The sequence below is a fragment of the Hordeum vulgare genome, chromosome 4H (assembly GCF_904849725.1).
Source record: "Hordeum vulgare subsp. vulgare chromosome 4H, MorexV3_pseudomolecules_assembly, whole genome shotgun sequence".
In the NCBI taxonomy this organism is placed as follows: Eukaryota; Viridiplantae; Streptophyta; class Magnoliopsida; order Poales; family Poaceae; genus Hordeum; species Hordeum vulgare.
The window spans coordinates 5930503-5953835 of record NC_058521.1 but is presented as its reverse complement, the minus strand read 5'-3'; the positions used below and the strand labels follow the sequence as shown (position 1 = coordinate 5953835).

Here is a 23333-nt window from a genome sequence, read left to right as displayed (position 1 = left end):
TTCAATCTCATTACCGGGAAGTCTCTTTACTCATTCCGTAATACAAGATCCCGTGACTAACACTTGAGTCACATTGTTTGCAAGGCTTATATGTGATGTTGTATTACCAAGTGGGCCCCGAGATACCTCTCCGTCACACGGAGTGACAAATCCCAGTCTTGATCCATGCTAACTCAACGGACACCTTCGGAGATACCTGTAGAGCACCTTTATAGTCACCCAGTAACGTTGTGACATTCGATATACACAAGGTATTCCTCCGGTGTCAGTGAGTTACATGATCTCATGGTCATATGAATGAATACTTGACACACACAAAACAATAGCAACAAAATGACATGATCACATGCTACGTTCATAGTTTGGGTCTTGTCCATCACATCATTATCCTAATGATGTGATCCAGTCATCAAGTGACAACACTTGCATATGGTCAAAAAACCTTAACCATCCTTGATCAACTGGCTAGTCAACTAGAGGCTTACTAGGGACATTGTTTTGTCTATATATCCACACATGTATCTATGCTTTCATTCAATACAATTGTAGCATGGATAATAGACGATTATCTTGAAACAGGAAATATAGTAATAACTATTTTATCATTGCCTCTAGGGCATATTTCCAACACCAAAGACGGCGACTGGATCTCTCGATCTTGCCGCCTGCGCCATTGGATCTTCTTTGCGTTTGTCGGGGTGTATGCTGCCACCACTATCTGCCTTCGACTAGATCTGGTACATATTCTTCTTCATGAGGGTTCATAGATCCATTAGTTGGTTTCGCTGGTGTTCATGCCATGTTCGTTGAATCCACCGAATAATCGCTTTGCAAGCCCATAAGTTCTTCACTCCTCACATATTCATAAGCTTGCTGTAGTTTTCCTCTTATGTTTTTCCCCTAGATCTGTAATGAACCACTTTAGGGAATCTGTGCGAACGCTTTGAGTTTCGGTCCCTTCGTCGGTTTAGAACATATATTTCTTCATTTTCCGCGCATATTTAGATCCATCCCAAAGAACATCGCCGGTAACAACATGTTTGTGAAGAATTCCTGCCAAATATTTTACGGAAGTGTATTATGCCTTCAAACTGCCGGCTTATAACACCTTTCTATAGATTGTGCCGGCTTAAAATATCCTTCTGATGATTTTTAATCTCACTGCTTGGATAACACCGTAACTGGCGACTTATATCACGCACCGGCTTATTTGTTTTTATCATCCTTGTAGTTGTTCCATAATCTGCCATGGCCCCTTAAAATATGAAAGTTCGCAACTGGATCAGATCCCAAGAGTCCAAACTTACTCTAGAGGATCTTGTGAGCGAAGGTTACTTGCCGACTCGAAAAGAGGCAGGATGGCGAGCTCCCAAAGAAGAATCTTATCCGCAGCCTCGTCAAGGAGAAGTTTATATTTTTTGATCATTTACGCACAGGTTTTCAACCCCTCGGCTCAAAGTTCTTTAGGGACCTTCTGCATTTCTTTAACCTCAGGCCTCAAGATATTGGCCCTAATTCTATGATCAATATGTGTCAGTTCTAAGTCTTGTCTGAAGTATATATCCAGATTGAGCCGTCTGTGACCTTATTCAGAGAATTCTTCTATCTCAATCGCCAATCTGAAATCAAGAACGGTGCTGCTTGTGAGCTTGGTGGAGTTTCCATCCAGAAGAGAGAAAATAACCCCTTCACTGAATCAAAGTTGGCGAGTCATCCAAAAGGATGGGACAAGACTTGATTCTGCTGTAAGAACATTGCCCTAATAGGAGAAAATCATGTGCCAGGTTTCAGGTTGGAATAGCTCGGTAATAACGTGGAATTTCCGGGTTGGCCAACGGATGAAGAGAGAGATCTGATGGCACCTCTACGCACAAAATTAAGGGCTCTGACCGCACATGGCCTGTTCGGGATTGACCATATTTGTTGTTGGTTGAAGTGGTGGATTCAACCTATCACTGTGAGGACCGACTTGATGTGTGACTACTGAGGCGACTCATCCGACGTCCAATGCTTCTCCAGTCTGGAGTTAACTCATGACGCTCTTAACAAAGAGAAAGAGATTTTTCACCGACTCAAAAGAAAAAATGCATCGTTACTGGTCTAGGTCCATTTTATCTGCTAAATCCTCCGCCATCGGTACTGAACTTTTCCCAACACATATATATGTTTCTTTTGTCGATTTCATCTTAACCCGCCATATTCGGCATATTCTTTGTTTTTGTCTTTGCTGGAAAATTCCAACTTTTGGAATGTTACACCCCAGATCCCTGTTTCTTCAGAAAAATGATCCGGCTCTTGATAATCCGGCTCACGACTCTTCATTAGGAGAACAAACTGATGTAGAAACTGACTCTCTTGGCCGTTTGTTTATTGAACTTACTAACGCGCCTTATTGTCAGGACGACTCAGAATCTAGTCAAACCAGCAATATTGAGGTAATTTCAATCTCTTCTAGTTCATCAGAAACATTTGTTGCAAGAAAACCAAGACAAGCCGTCCGGAAGGTTAAAATATCACATCGAGACGCTCATTTAGCTCTTGATTTTCTTTTGAGGAAAACACAATTTGCTCGTCGGTCAAAACGCAAGACCCGAAGTGGTTCAGGCGAATTGGATCCTGGCTTGTCTCATGCTCCGCCGGCTCATAGACCATGCATTGAGGTGCCACATAGTCTCACGAATTCTTGTCTTAAGGCCGGTCTTTTTAAACAACCTCTTTGTCCTTCAAACTCGCTTTATCAGGAATCTTCTCCATCTTCGGGCAACTCATCAGCAACACAACTTCCCGCTTTTAACATCAATCGCGGGTAAGTTTATGGTCTTGACCTGATGTATTTACCTTTACACTGTTATTTACTTAACATAATACTTGATTTTAACCATTGTAGCGCAAAGGCTATTTTGTCACATTGTGCTGCCGGGTCATTTTCTGGTGCTGCAAGCCAAGATACTCCGAACCCTCAAACAGAGCAAGGAGCCAAGGAAATTGACCCTTCTGGAGGAAATGATTCCGATGTATGGATCGGTCAGCTTATAGCCGTGGTTTTTTACTCCTCAAGTTGGAGAGATTTTTCCATGTTTAATCTTGTGTCACATGCGCATGTTGTTTGTGTTATTTTGATGCTTACTTATTGATTGAAGATGTCCTCAAAGTTCATCACAAATGAAGGGGCTTGTGTAGTGTACATATTTATCGTATCGGTGAATTTATGCAGCGCGTTATTGCTGTCCAGCCCCAACAATATCAAGAACATGGGACATCAAGAGAATGACTCTCGATTGAAGTCGTTTTTAACACAGGATGTGACCTCGTCCTGCGATGCCTCGCATGATGAGGGTATCACGCAAACTTTTGTTTGGAGGAAACTCTACATGCGGCTACATGCGGGTAAAGTTGTTATACGTCGTGTAAGCAGGAGGAATATGAGGTTTATCTTTTGCTTCGCTGCAACTTTGCCGGAGCAACTTGGTTTGCTCATCCTTGGTACATCAGGTCTGATTTATTTCTGCTAAATACTCTCTCTGTTCCTAAATATAACTCTTTTTAGGTGTTTCACTACAAGACTACATACGGATGTATATAGACATACTTTAGAGTGTAAATTCATTCATTTTGTTTCATATGTAGTCTTCTAGTGAAATCCCTGAAAAGACTTATATTTAGGAACGGAGGGAGTATGTAATTAGCATATGGTGATGTATGAGTACTGAGATTTGAAGAAGATATGGTGTACATTCAGAATTACTAGCACACGATTAGCGTCTATTAATGTGGAATGTTATGTTTTATATACCTAGTTTTAATATTACCTTAGCACAGTCTAGTTCCAAACCATGCATGTAACATGAAAAATAAATACATACTTGCATTGCTCGCTCTGAACTAGGCTCCCGAGATTAGCATGTTGCTCCACCTTGTGTGCTAGCTTTCCGGATTTTCAAGATCAAGACATGTATCATGCTCATCATCCTTTTTGGGTGCAAAAGCTTGTGCTCAAACAGCACTGCACTATAATCATCATCCATCATTACAGAGAAAGGGACATGCCCATGTGGGAAGAAAAAGAAAAGTGTCATCCTGTACTTCTGGCTATGAACTAGCTATCTTATTCAGACAGAAGGTTTGTAAGTTTGAATAAAGGCCACACAAGTGACAAGTCCAGTTTAAGATCGGTGGGCTCTTCGCAAATGAAGCAACGAAAAAGTTCATGCCATGCATATCTTACATTCTTATTAAAGAGCATTTGATAATCCCATCACCAAAAAAGAACTGCATAGACTCATTACCAGTATCATACAAAGAAGGTAACCCAAAGTTGAGTGCTTGAAAAAAAAAATGTCTCGGAGCAACAAGACCAAGGTGTGACAAACTGGAGCGCTCAGGAAGAGAAAACGGTGTACCAAGTTTGTTTTCTTGCTTCAATCAAAATAATGGTCCAGTCAAAGTTCAGTTTGGAGAAAACATGTATATAAATCCACCCGGGCATTTACCATCACGACTTCAGTTGATCAAACGTCTTGAGAAGGCTAGCCTTGCAGGCCTCGATCTCAGCATATTCGGGGGAGTCCGGAGTGGAGGCGACGATGGCGTAGGCACCTGCCTTGTCCAAAAACCCCGCAGCTTTATCTGTATTTACAACACAAGAATGAAATTCAAGGTGGACCACTTCGGATAACAGCACGATACAAGGAACTAAAATCAAGTACCACATACGTCAATGGGAATGGCTAGTGATTTTTACTCACCCGACTTTGCAAGTGCCACGAGAGCTTTCAGAGCTTCTTTGCGTGTTTTATCATCTTTAGCACCTTCTAACACATTCAGAATTTCCTGAGCTCCCCCCATCTCTACCACCTTCATTCTCCTTTCATCTGTACATGTAGGAAATTAGTAACAACATTCAATAGTAAACTGGGAATATATTTCGCTGACAAAAATGTTAAGTACAAATAAACTGAAGTTAACTGCTACAGGGGTAGGAACGGGACAACGGGAAATTTAGCTACTGCAAGACTTCATATGCCTAGATCCTTTTCACTGATAAACTCCAGTTACTTCTACCACAGAAATGGACCAGATGACACAAATGACCAATTTCCCATGTAATAAACTAGTAGCAATCTAACAGGCACAATCATTAGTAAAGAAGCCCATAATCTCATGAGTCCGACATTGCTCAAGTCCAAGTAACTGCTAATAAGATGCAATGCTGGATCATTCTCATGCAGGGGTATGCAAAATGGCAGGACCACACAACGAGTTGGATATTACTATTTTTGAGATAAGGGGGGATGAGTTGGATATATTGCTCAGTGCTCACACTCTCCACAACAGATGTAACATCCTAAGTTTATGACTGCAAATTTCTATAAAGGACAGGACATTACACAAAGTAGGAGTTTTCCTAAATAGATCAATTAGTAGTGATTATTCTCCATGAACAATGTGTGGTAAAAATAAGTCTGTGTGATTCAGGGAGCCATCTAATGGGGCTTCAGGCTTGTGCAGCTGAAAGATGAAAGGTTTGAGGCAAGGGAGATAGATCATAGATATAAATACTGAGAGATTATAAGTTGTCATGCCATGGAGTCCTGGTATTTCTTAGTTTCCAAGTCTAGTTGAGCTAATTCATAATATAGGTTTATTTACATGTTTCCTTGTTAGTTTGAGTTGTTTTAAGTTTTTCCTAAACTCCCACCAAGCTGTGCTAAAGGGCAGCCCGGTGCATGTAGCTCCCGCTTGCGCAGGGTCTGGGGAAGGGTCCGACCACTTTGGATCTATTGTATGCAGCCTTTCCCTACATTTCTGTAAGAGGCTGTTTCCAGGACTTGAACCCGTGAAGGGTCCCACCAAGCTGCGCTAACATACAAAAAATACTAGTATCACGAGTCTAAATCGAGCTCTCTAAGCAAGCAGTTTGTAACATGTTGCAAAGCCCAGAATCGCAGAAATGAATTGCAACAGAACACTAAAAATGCTTGGATAATTGGTTACCATCAACGGCAAAACGAGCTAATCGGGAAGCTCCCATCCGCTTGAACAAGGGGTCTTTGACATGTAAAAGTGTAATGGATTGCTGTAGTAAGTTATCCCCTGAAAACTTGTCAGACACAAGCAATTTCAAGTTCGCCAGCATAATAAAGAGAGTATCCAGAAGCACCACATTTGTTAGGACATAACGAAATCGCTATCATACCCATGTAGGGAAAGAATTGCCAACCAACAAGGCCAGCAGTTCCTATGAAGAATATCTTTAATATCCATCCAAATTTCTTCTCAACTTCCTCCTCAAGTGCCCTGTCATCTGTGCACCATTTCAGTTCAAGTTAGACAATTCCATACAAGGATTTCACTTCAGCGGAAAGTATTCATGTAGTAAAAGAATAGCAAAAGCCGCAAAATAAAGAAACTTTTGAATTTCTAGTTCACAAATTACTTTCAACACAAGTTACCACAGCATACCTCCATACTTCCTTCCACAGTGACATAAAAGTATGTGGATTCAAAGCATAACCACTGAAACAGAACTTAGTAAGTCATAGTGATCCTGTAAGGCAATTCTACAGGCGCCGCCACCAGTCTGACAAGACGAGTCTGGGACCAGGGTGTTCTCGAAGAAAAACACTAGAATTGCAGGACGCAGAAACCACCGGACCAAACTGATAACACACCATTATCTAGCGAAAGCGAGTACCGGCGAGACAGGGTGAAACAATTAAACATGCCTCTTGGTCCCCTGCACACCAATCTCACGTTCACTGATCCACACACATGTACATCGTACGCCAACAAAACAATCACCATCCACGGCCAAGAAAACCACGGTAACTGGTTGACATTTTGACCCAAATTAACTACGTACTTTTTCAGATGAACAGGGAGGTCTCTCCCCGGCTCCGTTACCAGAATGAAACCAAATATGTCGTACATAAGCTCACTTAGAGGAGCAGTTCTTCGGAAAAGCACAAACATGAAAAATTAACCACTTTTTTGTACGATGAGCAGCGAAACATTCATAGATTTGAGGAAGTGAAATGAAGCCATTGGGTACTGGCCATACCTCTCTCGTTGTAGGTGCAGAGCCTGCGGCACAAGAGGACCCCAGATCCGCCGCTCCAACCGCCCGCGGCGACCTAGAGCCCAGACCAAACCACACGAATCAGGAAACTTGGAGAATGGTGTGGAAGGAACCCAAAACCCAGGAGGGACCGGGGAGCGTACCTTGGCGCCACCGGCGCGGCGCAGGACAGGGATTGCTCCGCCGGAACATGCCGCCTCCGCGGCCACCGGCGCTGCCCGGCGAGCGGCTGACGCGGCCGACGGCGGCGACAGGAGGCGGCGGAGCGCGACCTGCGAGAGCCTCTGCATCGGTGAACTGGTGCTGTGGAGGCGACTTGGGCCCAGTGGGCTTTAGACGTTCTCTTCGAGGCGATAAGTTGGACTTTGTCAGATGGTTCTCCTCGTTGGGCTGGACCTGGACATGACTTCTGCCTTTGCATTTCTACGAAATAGAGAGAGGTTCAGTGTCTAAAAAAATAGAGAGGTTCAAGCCTAGTTTTTTCAAACTTATCTCTATTTTTTTTAGATAATACCATGCTTTATTTATAGGGATAATCAAGGCTGAGTGTCTCGCGGATACAATCCAAGGTTACATGAAATATAAAATTACTGAAGAACTCGCATGGTCTAGCTAGGAGCAACTTCTAGTCTGCCCTCGAAATCTACTCGGTTTCCCTCGCCTCTAGCGGCCTCTTTGGCGCTGTGAGGTAGGGGGAACGAAATCCCTTGACTTAGGTTTCTCTACATCGGAGGGATGTCCAACTTGTATCGCCATCCATGCGACATCCTATAACAACTTGTGAGCTCATTTGCTAAGGTAGTCAGGAAAACTAGCGGCTCAATCAAACGAAGAGGATGAAAGAATGACATGAGTACAAGGAAAAGGATGCGAGTACCAACGTAGTCGGAGTGTGGGATGTGCCCGACGCTGAAATAAGTTGTCCCAATACTTGGAGGGAGATGTGGAGCGTTGAGGTTGTGTCCTTATTGGAGGTAGAGGTGGGCGTCAACGAGGCGTCATAAGCTGGCAAACGGGTAAAAAGGTGGCACTGGTGTCGGCCAACAGTGGTTGGGCATCCGGGGTGTCATTATAGACCTTGGCAAGGGTAGTTGCCACTACTTGAATCAACATTTTTGCCACAAAGCCTTTGTCGAGTGTTCCATTTGACGAAGTCTGCTCGACGTACACCCTTCATGCAAAAAACGAGGTTTGATGAGTTTCTTCTGTCGGGCACTCGCTAAAGGTTTTCTTGAGTGTCATGCATGTGTGCTAGGCACAATAAAGTGGCTTGATGAACGACCAACAAAAACCGTGCTTGCCACGTGCCACCAGTGTGTGTCGAGTGCTTGTTGGGTAGACTCGACGAAAGCCGACGCGCAAAAGGTCGTCATGTGTCCCTTTAGTTCATCGATAATAAATACTTGGAAAAGAAGCTCTTTGTCGAGTGCCAACGCTCGCCCAAGGGCAATGCACATGATGGCGTCATGTGGCACGCGAGTACACCGAAAGTCAACACTTGGCAAACACACATTCTCCTTATCGTGTGCGAACGCTCGACGAAGTCCGATGCACAGGAGGTCACATGCTCTTTATCGAATATCAACACTGAACATACTATCCGACCGCCACGCTTCAAGCGCATGCCACATGTCAGCTTTTGTCGAGTGCCTTTCGTGGACGCTCAGCAAAGCCTCCTAGGAGCTACAAGATCGCGCCACACGACAACTTCGTCGAGTGTGGCACTCGACACACTTGACACACATACCTTTGTCGAGAGTAACACTCGACAAATCTTGGATCAGAAGGTTAATTTATTTTCCAACCAACCCTGCAACAAAACAATATAACAATTATGTCCCACACATCACAAACAATGAAGCGTTACTAGTGGTTGGAGCCTGCCGTTGCGGGTCGCTTGAGAGGAGCATGTGCGCACCGTACCTTTATTCCAAAATTAAAAAGAAATCTTATGAACTTTACTTGGAAAGAAAAGGAAAAAGTCTCACTTTTATTTTGAAGAGAACTCTAAAAAATTTAGAAAATTCTCACCGCGGAGAGCGAGCTTGCGTCACGTGGCATAGCTTGAAGAGAACCTTAATGTGTTTGATGTCCAAACCACCATTCCGCGCTATACTTTCTGTCAATCCGAGTCATGGATCATCGTCGACTCTGTCCACCATCAACGCGCACACTGCTCTCATCCTGGTCCTGGCCCCGGGCACGCATCCTCCATGGCGCGAGCGCCGTGAACCGCGGGCGAGATCATCCTCCATCGTCCATCGTCCGCGCGCTACGCCCGATCCGCGCCAGACTACGACGCCCCCAGCTCCCTGGTCACCCCCACCCCGTCCCATCCATTTGCGCGCGCAATCGATTGCGAGTGCGAGTGCGAGTGCGATGGCAACCGCCCGCGCGCAATCCTTGGGTGGGTGCCCCCGCAATGATTCCCTCCTCTTTCCCTTTTTTCCTGGATTCGGGCATCCACACGACGCCGCCACGAATTCAAGTTGCGAGCCGCGGATCATTGCTCGATACGGATTCACTGCCGCGGGATCGATCGATCAATGGCGGCCCGGGTCGATGCGGCGGGGCCAGGCGGGCGCGGGTCTATCATGCACGCCAGGTGATCGACGGTATGCGCGCAGGCACAGGTGCGCCTTTGGAATGTATATAGACAGACATCCCTGAAACTTGGTGTGCATCGTAGACTGCAGTTCTGCATCATTTTCTGTGGGACTGTGGCAAGACTCTTCACTGTTTAGACCTTACTGAAATTTACCGTGAGAGGGTGGATTCAGCCGATACCAAGAAATCAGAACTTGCTGTTTTCGTAGAACTTTAGATGGTTTGCATTTGAAAGTAGTTGCTTTTTTTTTGGTGACAAACTGATAGGCTGTGAAGTCCCATTCGTATCTTGCAGATAGTAAATCATGCATCGCACATAAGCAAAAAAATTGGTAACAAACGGTTCTACGCCTTTTGACCGTGGAATCTTTGGCCAAAGATAGAGTAAAATAACATTCCACCCCATGTGCTAGAACCCAAAGTGTAGTCCACATTCCACAATAAAGTTGCTTAGTTTTATGTACTGTCCAATATTCGTAGAACTTGGTCATGAATAGAAGTGATGGCACCATCACAACTCCACTTAAGCAGTGTTTCATTCTTTAGCCAGTGAAGGGCTGATGGCACCGTCTCAGATTTCTTTCTAAGCAACTGTAAAGATCGGCTTTTGCAATACATAGATACCCTTAATGGTCTGTCCTTATCTTCAGGACTGTTGAATTGATAGTGACCATGATTTGGATGAAGATTTAGTGTTCCTAATTAGACCACACACTCATCTGAGACGTCACAGTACTACAATCTTGATATCAAACTGCACATGCTTTTGTTAGTTATCACTGTTATTTGAACATTGGAAAGGGAAAAAAGGAGCTCCACATGCTAGTTCACTGATGATCACAGTATGGTGGTGCAACAGCAGCCACCAGCTTTGGGTAATACCGGCACATAGACAAATATAATTGCCTTGATTCTTGGTGCCGGGTCTCCATCACAAGTTGAGTCAGACACAGCGGTTAGTGTGAACTTAGGTGTTAACAATGTTGCCTGCACATGCTAACCTCCTTCTTGTCTTTGTTAGGTTGCAACAAGAAACCAATTAGTTCATCTATCTAATCTAAGTAGTAGTAGTATATGTTAGCAACTCATGATTGCTTCGTTCTTAGAAACGAGCAAAAAGAACGCAGTCTCATTTCATAGCCAAACTCTATTAGCATGATAGCATCTATTTCGAAGAAATTTATGACTTCTGTACATTCTAAATTCTTTCCACAATAAGAAGAACAGATATGCCAAAAATGACGAAAGAAACAGGAGATTCAAGCCTGAGAAAAGCGCTAGAAGGACGGTCTACAAGCCATAGAATGGTAATGGTAATGCTGTGCTCCTCAATATAGCGACACGGACGAATCATCTCCGACCTGCGTGGTGCTGTACTTGTTGGAGGAGTCCGACTTCGTCAAGTCACCGGACCGCCGCCGGAGCATCTGGCGCATGCCGTCGGCGACCCGGACGGCGGGGTTGGACTTGAACATCTTGCAGAAGGCCATGTGCGCCCTCACGGCCTCCTCCACGCCCGGGTGAGCCTTCTTCCTGCCGGCCTCGTCCCTGACGGCCTCGCAGCACAGCCCGCACAGCCACTGGCCGTAGAAGCTGGCTCTCACGCTCGCAATGTAGTCTTGGGTGCAGTCCTCCCTCAGGCCACAGCACTCACACTTGACTGACTCTATCTCCATTGCTGCTGTGGCTGTTGCTCCGTGCTGTGCTCTGCTGTGGTGTGCTGTGCTGGCCTTGGTTGGCTTCTTGGGAGGCTATTTGTAGGGGAGGAGGTTATTACGGTTGCGAGGGCAGGGGTGGGGTGGGGATGGGATGGGGTGTATTTATGATTGGAAGGCGTTGCTGCATGTTCTGAGGCGAGAGATTTGAGACAGACAGAGTTAGTTGGGCGTGAGCCTCATTTGCTGGCCTTTTCCCTGGCATTTAAAAACTCTGGCATCAGTTGGTGGCTGGAAAGGGCTGCTGTTGCTGTGGGAATTTGGGAGGGGGGGGCTCTCCCCTTCCACGCAACATGCAACCTTTGTCCCTTGTTTCTCAATCCTCCGTTGCCACCTAGTATACATTTTTTTTCAGGGTTAGTTCAAAGGAGTTGGTTCTTTGTCAGGTCTCAGTCTTGTCCAGTTTCCTGTAGGTATGGATTTCTACAATGCTTTTTCTGGTGACATGGGCTAACCAACTGTCAGAGTGAGGACATCTCACCCTGCTACCAGATTAGGTTCTATGCACCAGCACAAGTTAGTCCATAAAACTCGAAGTGTCGTAGGATTGCATAATTTAACCTGGATGTTCTTGTCAATCAATACTGTCCATGCTTGCTCGTCCTTTATAAGTGGCAGTTGGCTCCTGAGATATTCTGAATTGCATAATTGTGAGTTGTACACTCACTCCATCCACAAGCCTTTCTTTTTGAAAATTACCATACAGATTCAGCACATGGCTTGGTGAAAAAATATAGTACCGTGCAGATTCCAGCAGCCACCTGTAATTAGGATTTAGAGATGGAGGGCATACACGGTAGTATCAATTTTATATATTTTATTTATGTTTGAAAAGGTTTAGGGCTAGCTTTAGTCGGTTCACACCTCTTTTCATGAAGGATGGCAAATGGATTCCACGATTTACACTGGCCCATGGAATCTTTGCTGGTGTTGAATTGTTTTTTCAGATGAAATTGAATTGGTTATTGCATTATGGAATCATGGTTCATTTCGTAGAGCATACTAACAATTATTGGTTCAACTGTTACCGAAAAAGGGTTCCCCGCTTTTGTATTCCAAAGCAACCAACACCAATACATATGGCATTGCTCGGGCGAGCAGCACATCCAGCCCAAAAGAAAAAGAAGAAGAAAGAAATGTCAACAACGGCAACTGACAGAGAGCGGATGACCCGCCACCGCTGCGCCCTCCGGAGACAGACCACCACAGCCCGAGGCTCCGATCACACCGCGTATCAAGCAACATCTCCAAGAAGGGATGTGATGCTGACGACGCTGCTACCCGGACAAGCCCTAGGGTTTCCCCCGGCACGCGGAGGGAAGTACGGGATGGCTACCCCCGATACCCTCCAGGAAGGAATGGTGGCACCCGTCGGTGTCACCACATCGAAGCCGGAAGAACCGACAAGGATTTCTCCTGCACTCCAAACCCCACCGCCTAACCGGAGCCGACCAGCCAGACCACCGCCCAACCCCATGCCCCACCATGGTAGCGCTGCCACACACCTTGTCACCAACACGAGGCCAAGAAGCTCGGAGAGAAGCGCCAAGCGACATAGTGGCAGCACTGAAACCAAGCGGGAGGGAACAACCTCCACCGTCGTCGTGCGAGAGGCCAGCACCTCCGGCACTGTCGCGTCGTCGTCCAAACAAGGCAGCAGGGCATACCATACCACCCCTGGCCCGGCTAGGCCCAAAATGGGCTCGCTAAGCCCGCCGGCCATGCTGCAGCAGGCTGGCGTTGGTGCCGCCAGCACCCATCAGCTCGTCGCAGCTCCCCTGCCTTCCGAAAGTCCCGCCGTTGGCCCGCCCAAGCCAAAATGGGCCTTGAAAGGCCTAGATCTGGGCCGAGAGGCTGCCACCAGGTTGCACCGCAGCGACACCTCGCCCCGCCGTCCAGTAGTCCGCCGCGAGCCCCGTCGCCGCCTAGGAGCACCCCCTGGTGCAGCTCCGCCCCGCACTGGAGAGACACCGGGAGGGGAAGGTCAGGGGGCCGCCGCCACCGACGTCCCCGGGGCCAGGCCGGCCGTGAGCACCAGCGACGGCGGCGGGGAGGAGGAGGAGAGGGGGGCTAGAGGAGGCGGAGGCTGGGGCGCGGCCGGTCGGAAGGAGGAGGTCTATCTGAACTCATAAAGTAGGAGTAGCATGTTCAACTGTTCATGTTGGTACCGTCGAAGTTTGCGTTCTAAGCAACAGATATCCAAAACAAAGTTTTACTCCATAGAAGATTTTCTTACTGAAAGTTGATGGCTGCCTGTCTGGACCCTTCGGTCCTAGCTGGGCGGTGCGGAATTCAGTCCATAAATATATTTCTTATTTCCTCAAAATGCTAGCTGACGTTGCTTATTTGTTCCCTCCAAAAGAAATGGCACCTTTTGTTTCTTATAAGATTCCATGCCGCAACTAGGATGGACCATATCAGTTGGTTTCTTGTACTATATATGTTGTACTGTAGCAGCAAAGGAATTCTAATGTCTTGGCAGTACTCTGAGATATTTCTTGATTTGGGTACCCAAGCATGTCCATAAAAATTCGGCGATGGTATGAAAATACATCATAACTATTTTTCTTCGTGAAGGAAAAACATTATAGCTTTGTGCTTTGGTACTAGTAAAAATCGAAACCACGTTTTGTGAAAGTGATTTTCTTTAACAAGGCATTAAACTGAAATTATTTAAAAAACTAAGCTCTGGGACTGAAACAATTTACTAGGAAAACATATCAACTGGAATTTGATGAATGAAATGCAATTTTCTAGACCTGCATGGATCGAATAGATTCCATAATGCTGCATCGGAACTTGATCAGCCCCTCGAAAACCACTCTCATTATGCTCCAGTTTAACATTTTCATTTGCAATTTGTACTGCCTTTTTGGTTTTGATGCCATTTTATACTGCTTTACATTCTGACAGTTAATCACTTGAAATGGAAGGATTGGCTACTGAAGGAATGCGGCGTGGCCAGTTTCGCAAGTTAACTTATCGTTCACATGTCACCGTTCCCTGTTAATGGGCTTGTGAGCTGGAAGAGTCTTTGTCCACTGTCATACTATCTGTCCTTTTCTTATCGCCTAAACAGCTTATTGACTAAACACAAGTACGTGTCTGATCTTCATAGGCATACTTCATGAAAGTTTGATTAAGCGCATGGTCTATTCCGGCACTCCTCGTCTATCGCTATTTCCAAAATGTAACCACATTTTGGTTAGTGCATATGCTCCGTTAGCTAGTACCTACCGACCATCTGTCTTTGTCTTCCATTTGAATGCTTCTACAAGCACATGTCTCTTCTTCTTCTTCTTCTTGCACATTGGTTGACAACTGGAATTTAGGTCTGCATTTTAATTATATTTGACACGGGATGGCTTATCTAGCTCCCCGGGAGGAGTTATGCAGGTAGTTCGACGTCAATTTTTGATTTGTGGTGCCATAAATTTCCTAGTCCATTTCAAGCCATAATGTTGTTCAGGCCCATACACGTGAAGCTACTCGAATGCACATCATCTTCTATGAAGAAGTCATTGTTTTTCTGATAGGGATATGGTACGGGTGTAATTGCGTGGAGAGAGTTGAGTGGGTTTGAACACAAGTTTGTTAATGTTTGCATGTTCATTTCCAAGAAGATTACACAAGTACCTAGAGACAGGGAGATCCATCCATACCTAGAGGAATATTGTTTATACAGAGTGGCCCGATTTATGAGGAAAATCAGGCCGAAAACCATAGAACTAAAAAGAAAGAAAGAAAGAAAAACTTATCGGTATAAACTTGATGAGGGTTCTTTTCTATTTCCCCTCAACTTGAAGATCCTACATGTTTTCTTGAACTTAGGTTAACAGCTCTAGGTTTGTAAATACAGTAGATCATCTGCACTAGTGCAATATCCATTGCAACCTACTGCGCTGATGTATTGGTAAAAACATGTTTTACTTTCAAGTACTGTTGACTATTGATGTTGCAGTTCAGTCCAGATAGAGGTGAAATGTTTGGCACCTGGTATGCACGTTTGATGATACAACAGGTTTTGAAGTTTTAGGCAGTGGTTGAACAAAATTGTGATAATATGTTTCAAACTATCAGTAGCACACACATGCTGCCGTCTGTCTGAACGGAGCATTTGTTTGGTGCTGAATTGATGTGCCTATATTGGTGGCCAATAACAAAAATATTGTTATAGCATAACAAGGATAATTATTGGTCAATAAGCGAGGCTAAAAAGCTTCTAAAATATTATGAGGGCCTAGGATAACAAGGTCACAAGCCTATACTGGGTGGCTAAGTTGACTCTAATCATCAGTCTGAAACGAACGGATACCAGAAGCCATGTTGGAAATGTAGTTGGTCAGTGGCTGAAAGGTTTTCACAGAGTAATTAAAAAAGAGAAAAAATTGGTGATGATGGTTAATCACTCAATCAAACTGTAGACTGGTGGGTTACCAGACAGTTACTTGGAACGGCCAAGATACAGTGGCAGTGAAGCAGGCCATGGCCTTTGGTGGCTGCGTTAATTTCAGATTCATCCAATACCACACGTTCATTGGGCTCATGGCTCGAGCACCTCTCCATGCACAGTGCTAGTACTCCATCCGTTCCTAAATATATATTTTTTTAAAAAATTCACTAATGCGGATGTATATAGACATACTTTAGAGTATAAAATTTATTTATTTTATTCTGTATGTAGATCCCTAATGAAATATTTTAAAAGACTTCTGTATGTAGATCCCTAATAAAATATTTTAAAAGACTTAGATTTAGGAAGGAAGGGAGTATTATCTATCTTCTTTCCACGGCAAAAAAACAGAGTATGGAAAGTAGAGTGGGAGCCAAAGGATGGATGGATGCACGAGACAAGATGAGAGGGAACACGCAGCCATGGCTTGCTTGGCCTGCGTCCCGAGACGAGTCATGCATGGCAACACAACATGGCCCCGCCGCCGATGATGGAGTGGATAGATAGGCTGCAGCTGCTGCCTGCAATCACGCTCTGTGATGAGATGGACTGAGGCCATGCATGCATGCATGTGGGTGATGCGTTGGAACTGCCAACGCGCCAACTTGTCCGCCCGCCCGTCCTACGCGGCCAGCGCATGTGGAACGCAGTGGCTGTGGATACCTGCTAGCTAGCTACGGAGGGATGATCTACCTTTGTGTTTCTCCATGTCATGAGACACGTGATGAAATTAACACCCAGCCCAGCCCCGTCGTCTCCATTCATTCATGGACGTTGTCTCCTCTCCTCTTTTGTGCTACTGCATAGGTCGATGCTATTAGTACTGTGTCTGTGTGTGTTTGCAGGTCACAGGATCTTCCTCACGAAAGCGTTGCTCCGTTTTTTGGCAGTACCAAGCCGGCCGTGAATGCAGCTCACATGATAACGCTGAGCCTTATCCTTGGGGCATCTTCAACGCTAGCCCGTAAACCACATGAGGCTGGAAGATAATCATACGTGCCATGCCATGCCCACTTGCCTAGCTACTGGATTCATTATGTCACGTCAGGGGGTTTAGGCAGGATGCCTGCATGCATGATTAACTTGACTTTGGTCTCGTCGTAATCAGCATGATAATTAAACCGGAACCGCAGAACATGCTCTCTGCCTGCCATGCCATGCACATTCTCCGTCTCATCGGAGATAATTTTGTCATGATCGGCTCCCACCACTTATTTGTCTGTCTTGTTATCGGCATCGTCGTCTCTCTCGCTATTTGTTTAGCTGGGTTCGGCTTAACCGTATCCATCATCCCATAGTTCCACGCACATGCAAATGATAGGGCACATGGGGGGTTGCTGAGGTGCAAGGTGCCCCTGCCCACAATCAAGCAGATGATTGTGCTATCTAGTCCGATATACGTACTAGATATCTTGGTTCGGTACTGGGTAGAGTATGTTTAGACCATCTATGTTTAGAGCATCTATAGCCGGACGCCTCAAGCGATTTCGCATATGCCCGCGAACACACCTGTGATTGGACAAGAGAGAGAAAAAATGACTCAACCGAATCCATCGTATTATCCCTATACGTCAGGGATATCCGCGAGCACTCATATTTTCCCTATATTTGGTACGCGCACGCGCACGGATGCGCCCGATCGGTGCGCCACGTAGGACGCGACCCCACCCCGAACCACCTTTCCTTTTTCTTCATTCATGATTTTCTTTCTCTCCATTCCTCTACATCAATCGCGTGCAGGTGATCACACATATGATGGAAAAAAATGAGGAATGTCGTTACGTGGATGGACAAATAGGGGACACAGTCGGTGACTGACTCGGCGCGCCCGCGGACGTTTAGGGGGTCATATTTGCTATGTCGGGTTGTAGAGGCTCTCATAGGAAAAATAAAGAGTTATGCATTCTTAGGTCATCTCCAAGGCGGACCCGCAATGTGACAGCCCGATGCCGACGTTTCAGAAGATTCCCTTTCCTTTCCGTTTTCGTCGTGTGATTTATTTTATTTGTCGCATCATCATCGCATCATGCACATCATCTGCATTGCATCGGCATCTCCGCTGCCGCCAGTTTTCAAAACTTGCATCCGTTAGTAGTTGCCGGTTCTCGTCGTTGTCCGTTCTAAGCCCGACCGCACTCGCACGCGCCCGCGGCACCGTCGAAACCCTGTTTTAAAAGCGCGTTTAAAACTTTCTCTGATCAAGGTGAGACTTGGCACGCGGTCGTGATTAGGTATAGCTAGGCCGCCTGTCGAATTTCGTCGCGATCGGAATCCGTCTGGTACCCGAACGGTCGACCGTAGCGGCACCGTCTTCGGTTATTCGTCGGACGTCTGTCGAAGTTTTTAAAATCCGTTGCTACACCGCCCGTTCCCCTCTCGTCTCCGGATATCTACACCACACGGCCACTTAGCACGTCCTGCGTTCGGAATCGTCCGAATCCGACCCCGCGGTTGGATCCGGAACGCGATTCCGGTTAACCGAGCCCCCCCCCCCGCGTTTGTCTATATATACCCCACCATCACATTTAGACAGCCATCCCATTTGCCTCGAAACCCATGCCCCTCAAACCCTAATCCCACCTATCTCTCCTCCCCTCAGCCTCCAGCGTCGCAGGCCCGCCGAGCCCATCTGAGGCCCACCCGGGCCCGAGCCGCCGCCGCCCCGATCTGCCTCCCGCAGCTCCAATCCATGGCCTTCCCTGGCCGAGGCCTTCACCCGCAACCCGTCGGCCCCGCCGGCCAGAGCCCCGTAGCCGCCGCCGCCAGCTCGTCGGCGCACCTCGCGCCCTCTGCCACAGCTCGCCGCCGCGCGCGCCAGGACGCCGCCAGCCCGGCCGCCATGAGCCGCAGCGCCTCGCACCGTTCGCGTGCCTCGCCGGGGCACCGCCCGTCGCCGGCCCCGCCGCCTTGTGAGCTCCTGCGTCAAGCCCGCCTCCCGCCGGCCGGATCCGGTCCGGTCCGGTTCCGGGGAAGGGCCACCTCGCCCGCCTCGCCTGTTGCCGGCGAGCTCCAGCCGTCGCTGCCCCATCGGGATCGGGCAGGAGCCTCACGCTCCTCCTCCCGTTGACCGCGGAGTATCCCCTCGCCAGGCTGCGTGGGCCACGCGAGGCCCAGCTCGCCGCTCCAGCCAGGCCAGAGAGCCCCAGCGCCCCAGGCCTTCGCTCCCCAGGCCCAGGTAGCTCGGCCTGCCTCCCTCGCCGACCTGGGCCAAGCCCAAGGTGAGGTTCCTCCCCAGACCTCTATTTGTCGCTCGAGTGTGTTTTAGATATCCAGCGCCCATAGTTTAGGCCCGATAGATGTTTTTTTCTTCCTTTTAGGGTATTTCTCTGGATTTAATTAAATTCCAGATTTAGACATATAGTTAAACGTCCGTAACTTCTAAACCGTGTAGCGGTTCGCGACGTGTAGCATATGTATTTGATGTAGAATTTCGCGTAGTATCCGAATATTTAACTTGCATAGTTGTTTGATGTAGTTTTGCGTGCCGAATGCCTAAATATGCGTGCTGTTTATATTGTTTTGCCCGTAGTTATTTTTCCCGTGCGAGTCCGGGTTGCCCGAGCTCCGTAGTAGAAATGTTCATGCTCTAGGGAACTATTTTCCATGTATTTTAGAGCGGTCGTTGGTATTTTTGCGCGTAGGGATTTGCCACTAGTTTATTTTTCACGTTTAGATAATTGTCTCGCATTTTTTATGTGGCGTTATTTTGTGTTGCAAACCCCACATATTTTATATGTTTTCGGGGTAGAAAAATCCCATGGATTTTTCTGTGCAATTAGTTTTAGCTTTCGAGTAAGTTAGATCGCGAGATATTTTGCTATGTTGCCCTTTTGATTAATTCGTAGGATTTATTTCGTACGTCGTTTGACGGAGTTGTCAACTAGAGAGTTGATCTTGGATGTTTTGTTTAGCCGTTGGTATTTTTGGTTGCAATAGAAATGCATGTTTAGGTGTGTTTCGATAGCCCTCAAGTTGCTAGAAATAGTGCTGATTTGGAGGAGCTGAAATATTTCTAAGTCTGGAATCTGTTATATTTTGTTGCTGTCTTGTCTTGCTTGCATCTTGTGTTCTGTAGCTCTTTGGAGGTTGGTCCAATGGAGTTAGTTGTACCCCTTGTATTTCTCTAGCATTCTGTGAATTTTCATGCCATTTGGAGACCCGTAGCTTAGGATTTTGCTGCTGTCAATATGCCTTCAGGCTGAAAACTGCACTTTCATGAGGTGTTATTTTCACTAAGTCTGAAATAGTGTGTGGGAAGCCATTTTGTGACTTCTTTCCCTAGTGTTCCTTGCTGCCATGCTAGTTGTTGTTAGCTGTTCGTAGTAGTGCTTCTTGCCCTCTTCCGTGCCATGCCTTGCATGAGTTTGTCGGAGTTGTGTAGCTCGTAGTTGTGGGGCGTAGAAAGTGCTATGTGGCTGATTTTGGCAGATTGTAGTCATTTCTTGTTTTGCTCGTAGTTGTTGAACCGTAGCTCCGATTTGATCGTGTCCTACATGAACCTTGCTTAGAAACTCATGTAGTTTCATTTCATCTTGTTGGTGGTATGTTTTGAAGTGCTCGTAGCCTCCGTTGCACACATTTTGCATTCATGCCTTCATATCTTGCGGTGTCCGTATCTTTTGATCCGTAGCTTCGTTGGAGATGTTCTCTATGTGTAGATTGCTTGCCTTGACGCGTAGAATCACGTGAACCTATTTGTTTTGCTGTTTAACAACCAATTAAATACATTAGTTCAGATCTGGACAGAATTGTAAATTAACATGTGAGGTCGTTTCGGAGGTGCTATATGTCATTTCCGACCTCATTTAAAATGTCTAGATAGGTAGTTTAATTTACGCTTCACCTCTTGCATGTTTGACAACATTAATATTGTCGTGTAAATAACCGGGAGTGAACTAAATAATTCATATGTGGAGTTTCGTCAATATGCAACTCGTTGCATATTGAACTTCACTTAATGTGTAGTGTTTGATTGTGTGAATTGTCATGCCGTGACTTGCATTTATTCAGCTGCTCATGCATCATTTGTGTTGTGCATCGTGTGGTGAATTTCGTGTGTTGATTTGTGTTTCCGTTTTGCTTCGTCTCGATAGAGTTCCGCAGCGTGCCGGATTGTGAGGACCCGTTCGACTACGTCGGTTCGTCTGCTTCCGGAGGCATTCTTCTTCCAAGCGGGATCTCAGGCAAGATGATCATTTCCCCAGATACCATTACTATCATTGCCATGCTAGTTATTTCGATGCTGCCGCTTATGTCTCGTTGCCTACCACATGTTAAATATTAGCCTCTCAACAATGCCATGACTACCTTCAACCTGTTCAACCTAGCAAACCACTGATTGGCTATGTTACTGCTTGCTTAACCCTGTGTTAGCGTTGCTAGTTGCAGGTGCAGTTGCTTCCATGTGAAAACATGGGTTCCTTGTTATATCACCATATTTAATGCTATTTAATTTAATGCACCTATATACTTGGTAAAAGGTGGAAGGCTCGGCCTTTTCTAACCTGGTGTTTTGTTCCACCTTTGCCCCCTTAGTTTCGGCTACCGGTGTTATGTTCCATAATTGAGCGTTCCTAACACGATCGGGGTTGTTATGGGGACACCCTTGATAATTCGTTTTAGATTAAGACTGGTCTGGCAAGGCCCAACTTTGGTACTACATTTGACTAAACACCTAATAAAATTGCATAGGGACTTTCCGGACCCCGAGGATAATTTAATCAACCCCCGGGCCAGTGCTCCTCATGAGTGTTGGTCCAAATTGGCAGACTACGGGGCCACCGCGGGGCAACCCGAGGTTTGGTTCTCCTAGTGTGACCCATGCGCCGTGTCCTGAGAACGAGGTACGCGACTCCTATCGGGATCGTCGACACGTCGGGTGGCCTTGCTGGATTAGTTTTACCTTTGACGAGATATCTTGTGCATCGGGATTCCGGTGATGCTTTGGGTAATCTCAGAGTTGAGGTTTTCCACTAGGGAATCCGACGAGATCGCGAGCTTCGTGATTGAGGATTTCTATGCGGCTTGTGGTAATTTGTGATGGACTAGTTGGAGCACCCCTGCAGGGTTAAATCTTTCGGAAAGCCGTGCCCGCGGTTATGTGGCAACGTGGAAGCTTTGTTTAACACTGGTTCTAGATAACTTGAAGTTAACTTAATTAAAACATGCCAACTATGTGCGTAACCGTGACTGTGTCTTTCGTGAGTTCCTTCTCCGATCGAGGACACGGTGGGGTTATGTCTGACGTAGGTAGGTGTTCAGGATCATTCATTTGATCATCCGTAGTTCACGTCCGCTATGCGTAGATCTCCCCCTCTTATTCTTGTACTCGTAAGTTTAGCCACCAAATATATGCTTAGTCGCTGCTGCAACCTCACCACTTAACCATACCTCACGCATTAAGCTTTGCTAGTCTTGATACCTTTGGAAATGAGATTGTTGAGTCCCCTGTGGCTCACAGATTACTACAACACCAGTTGCAGGTACAAGTAAAGGTTACTTTACGCGAGCGCGTTGATTGTTCATTTGAAGTTGCTTCTTCTTCTTCTTCTTCTTCATCGATCTAGGATGGGTTCCAGGCCGGCAGCCTGGGATAGCATGGATGGACGTCGTTCTTATTTTTCTCGTTTGTTTTCGTCCGTAGTCGGACCCTGCTCTTACTCTTGATATATATGTAATGTACTGATGTGACTCTGATGTAGCTTGTGGCGAGTGTAAGCCAACTCTCTTTATATATCTCTTCTTTTCAGTACATGTACTTGTAACGATATCCATTCTTGCGACACGACGAGATGCGCTTCTATCCCCGACGAGGCCCTCGTGCCAAATTGAGGATAGGGTCGCATCTTGGGCGTGACACGCAAACCCCCCGCATCCGTTTGGACCGCATTGTCTAGACTGTGGGAGGCATTCAACACGGATCTGTATCGGTCCGCTGAGCGGTCCAGACGTGATTTCTTCTGCAAACCGGAGACAAAACCAGGAAAGCTTTGCCAGAGTCCGTACACAAGAAAAGTCACTATCTACCGTCTGTGATCCACCCAAAACCCTTCCCAGACAGTCGTGACAACATCCTCCTCGTTCACTCTTCTTTCTTCTTTCTATCTTGCCTTTCTCCGCCACTCCATCACATCGGCCACCACGCCACACTCATGCCGGAATTCTGCGTCTTCATCACCCTCCGACGCTCCAGCAGGGCTCCCCACTGCTTCTCCTCCGTCTTCGTTCAGCTCCTGTCCTCCGACCGCCCCACCAGCTCATGTCCGATGGGGAACCAATTGAAGGAGCAGGACGGGGAAGCCAGCTGGAGGGGCCTAACTAGAGGAGCCGAACGGGGAGACAGCTGGAGGAGCCGGACGGAGGAGCCATCTGTGGGAGGAGGTGGACGGGAGCCAGCTCCTGGAGGAGCCGGACGGAGGAGCCATCTGTGGGAGGAGGTGGACGGGAGCCAGCTCCTAGAGGAGCCGAATGGGGAGCCAAC

The 23333-nt window shown here is 46.6% G+C and overlaps 3 protein-coding genes across 3 annotated transcripts; 1 reads left to right on the top strand and 2 right to left on the bottom strand.

Moving 5' to 3' along the window:
- Positions 1–4255: 4255 nt before the first annotated feature.
- LOC123447005 lies at positions 4256–7397 on the bottom strand. The gene is made up of 6 exons (XM_045123559.1): positions 7222–7397; positions 7061–7133; positions 6197–6304; positions 5995–6093; positions 4746–4871; positions 4256–4626 (listed from the first exon to the last, which is right to left on the bottom strand). The coding sequence occupies exons 1-6, from the start codon at positions 7366–7368 to the stop codon at positions 4493–4495; spliced, it is 687 nt and encodes a 228-aa protein (XP_044979494.1). The 5' UTR covers positions 7369–7397; the 3' UTR covers positions 4256–4492.
- Positions 7398–9190: 1793 nt separating this feature from the next.
- LOC123450987 lies at positions 9191–14548 on the top strand. The gene is made up of 2 exons (XM_045127998.1): positions 9191–9711; positions 14314–14548. Exons 1-2 carry the CDS (start codon positions 9213–9215, stop codon positions 14376–14378), a joined length of 564 nt encoding a protein of 187 aa, XP_044983933.1. The 5' UTR covers positions 9191–9212; the 3' UTR covers positions 14379–14548.
- Positions 10818–12503, bottom strand: LOC123450988. The gene has a single exon (XM_045127999.1). It carries the CDS (start codon positions 11359–11361, stop codon positions 11014–11016), a length of 348 nt encoding a protein of 115 aa, XP_044983934.1. The 5' UTR covers positions 11362–12503; the 3' UTR covers positions 10818–11013.
- Positions 14549–23333: the final 8785 nt, after the last annotated feature.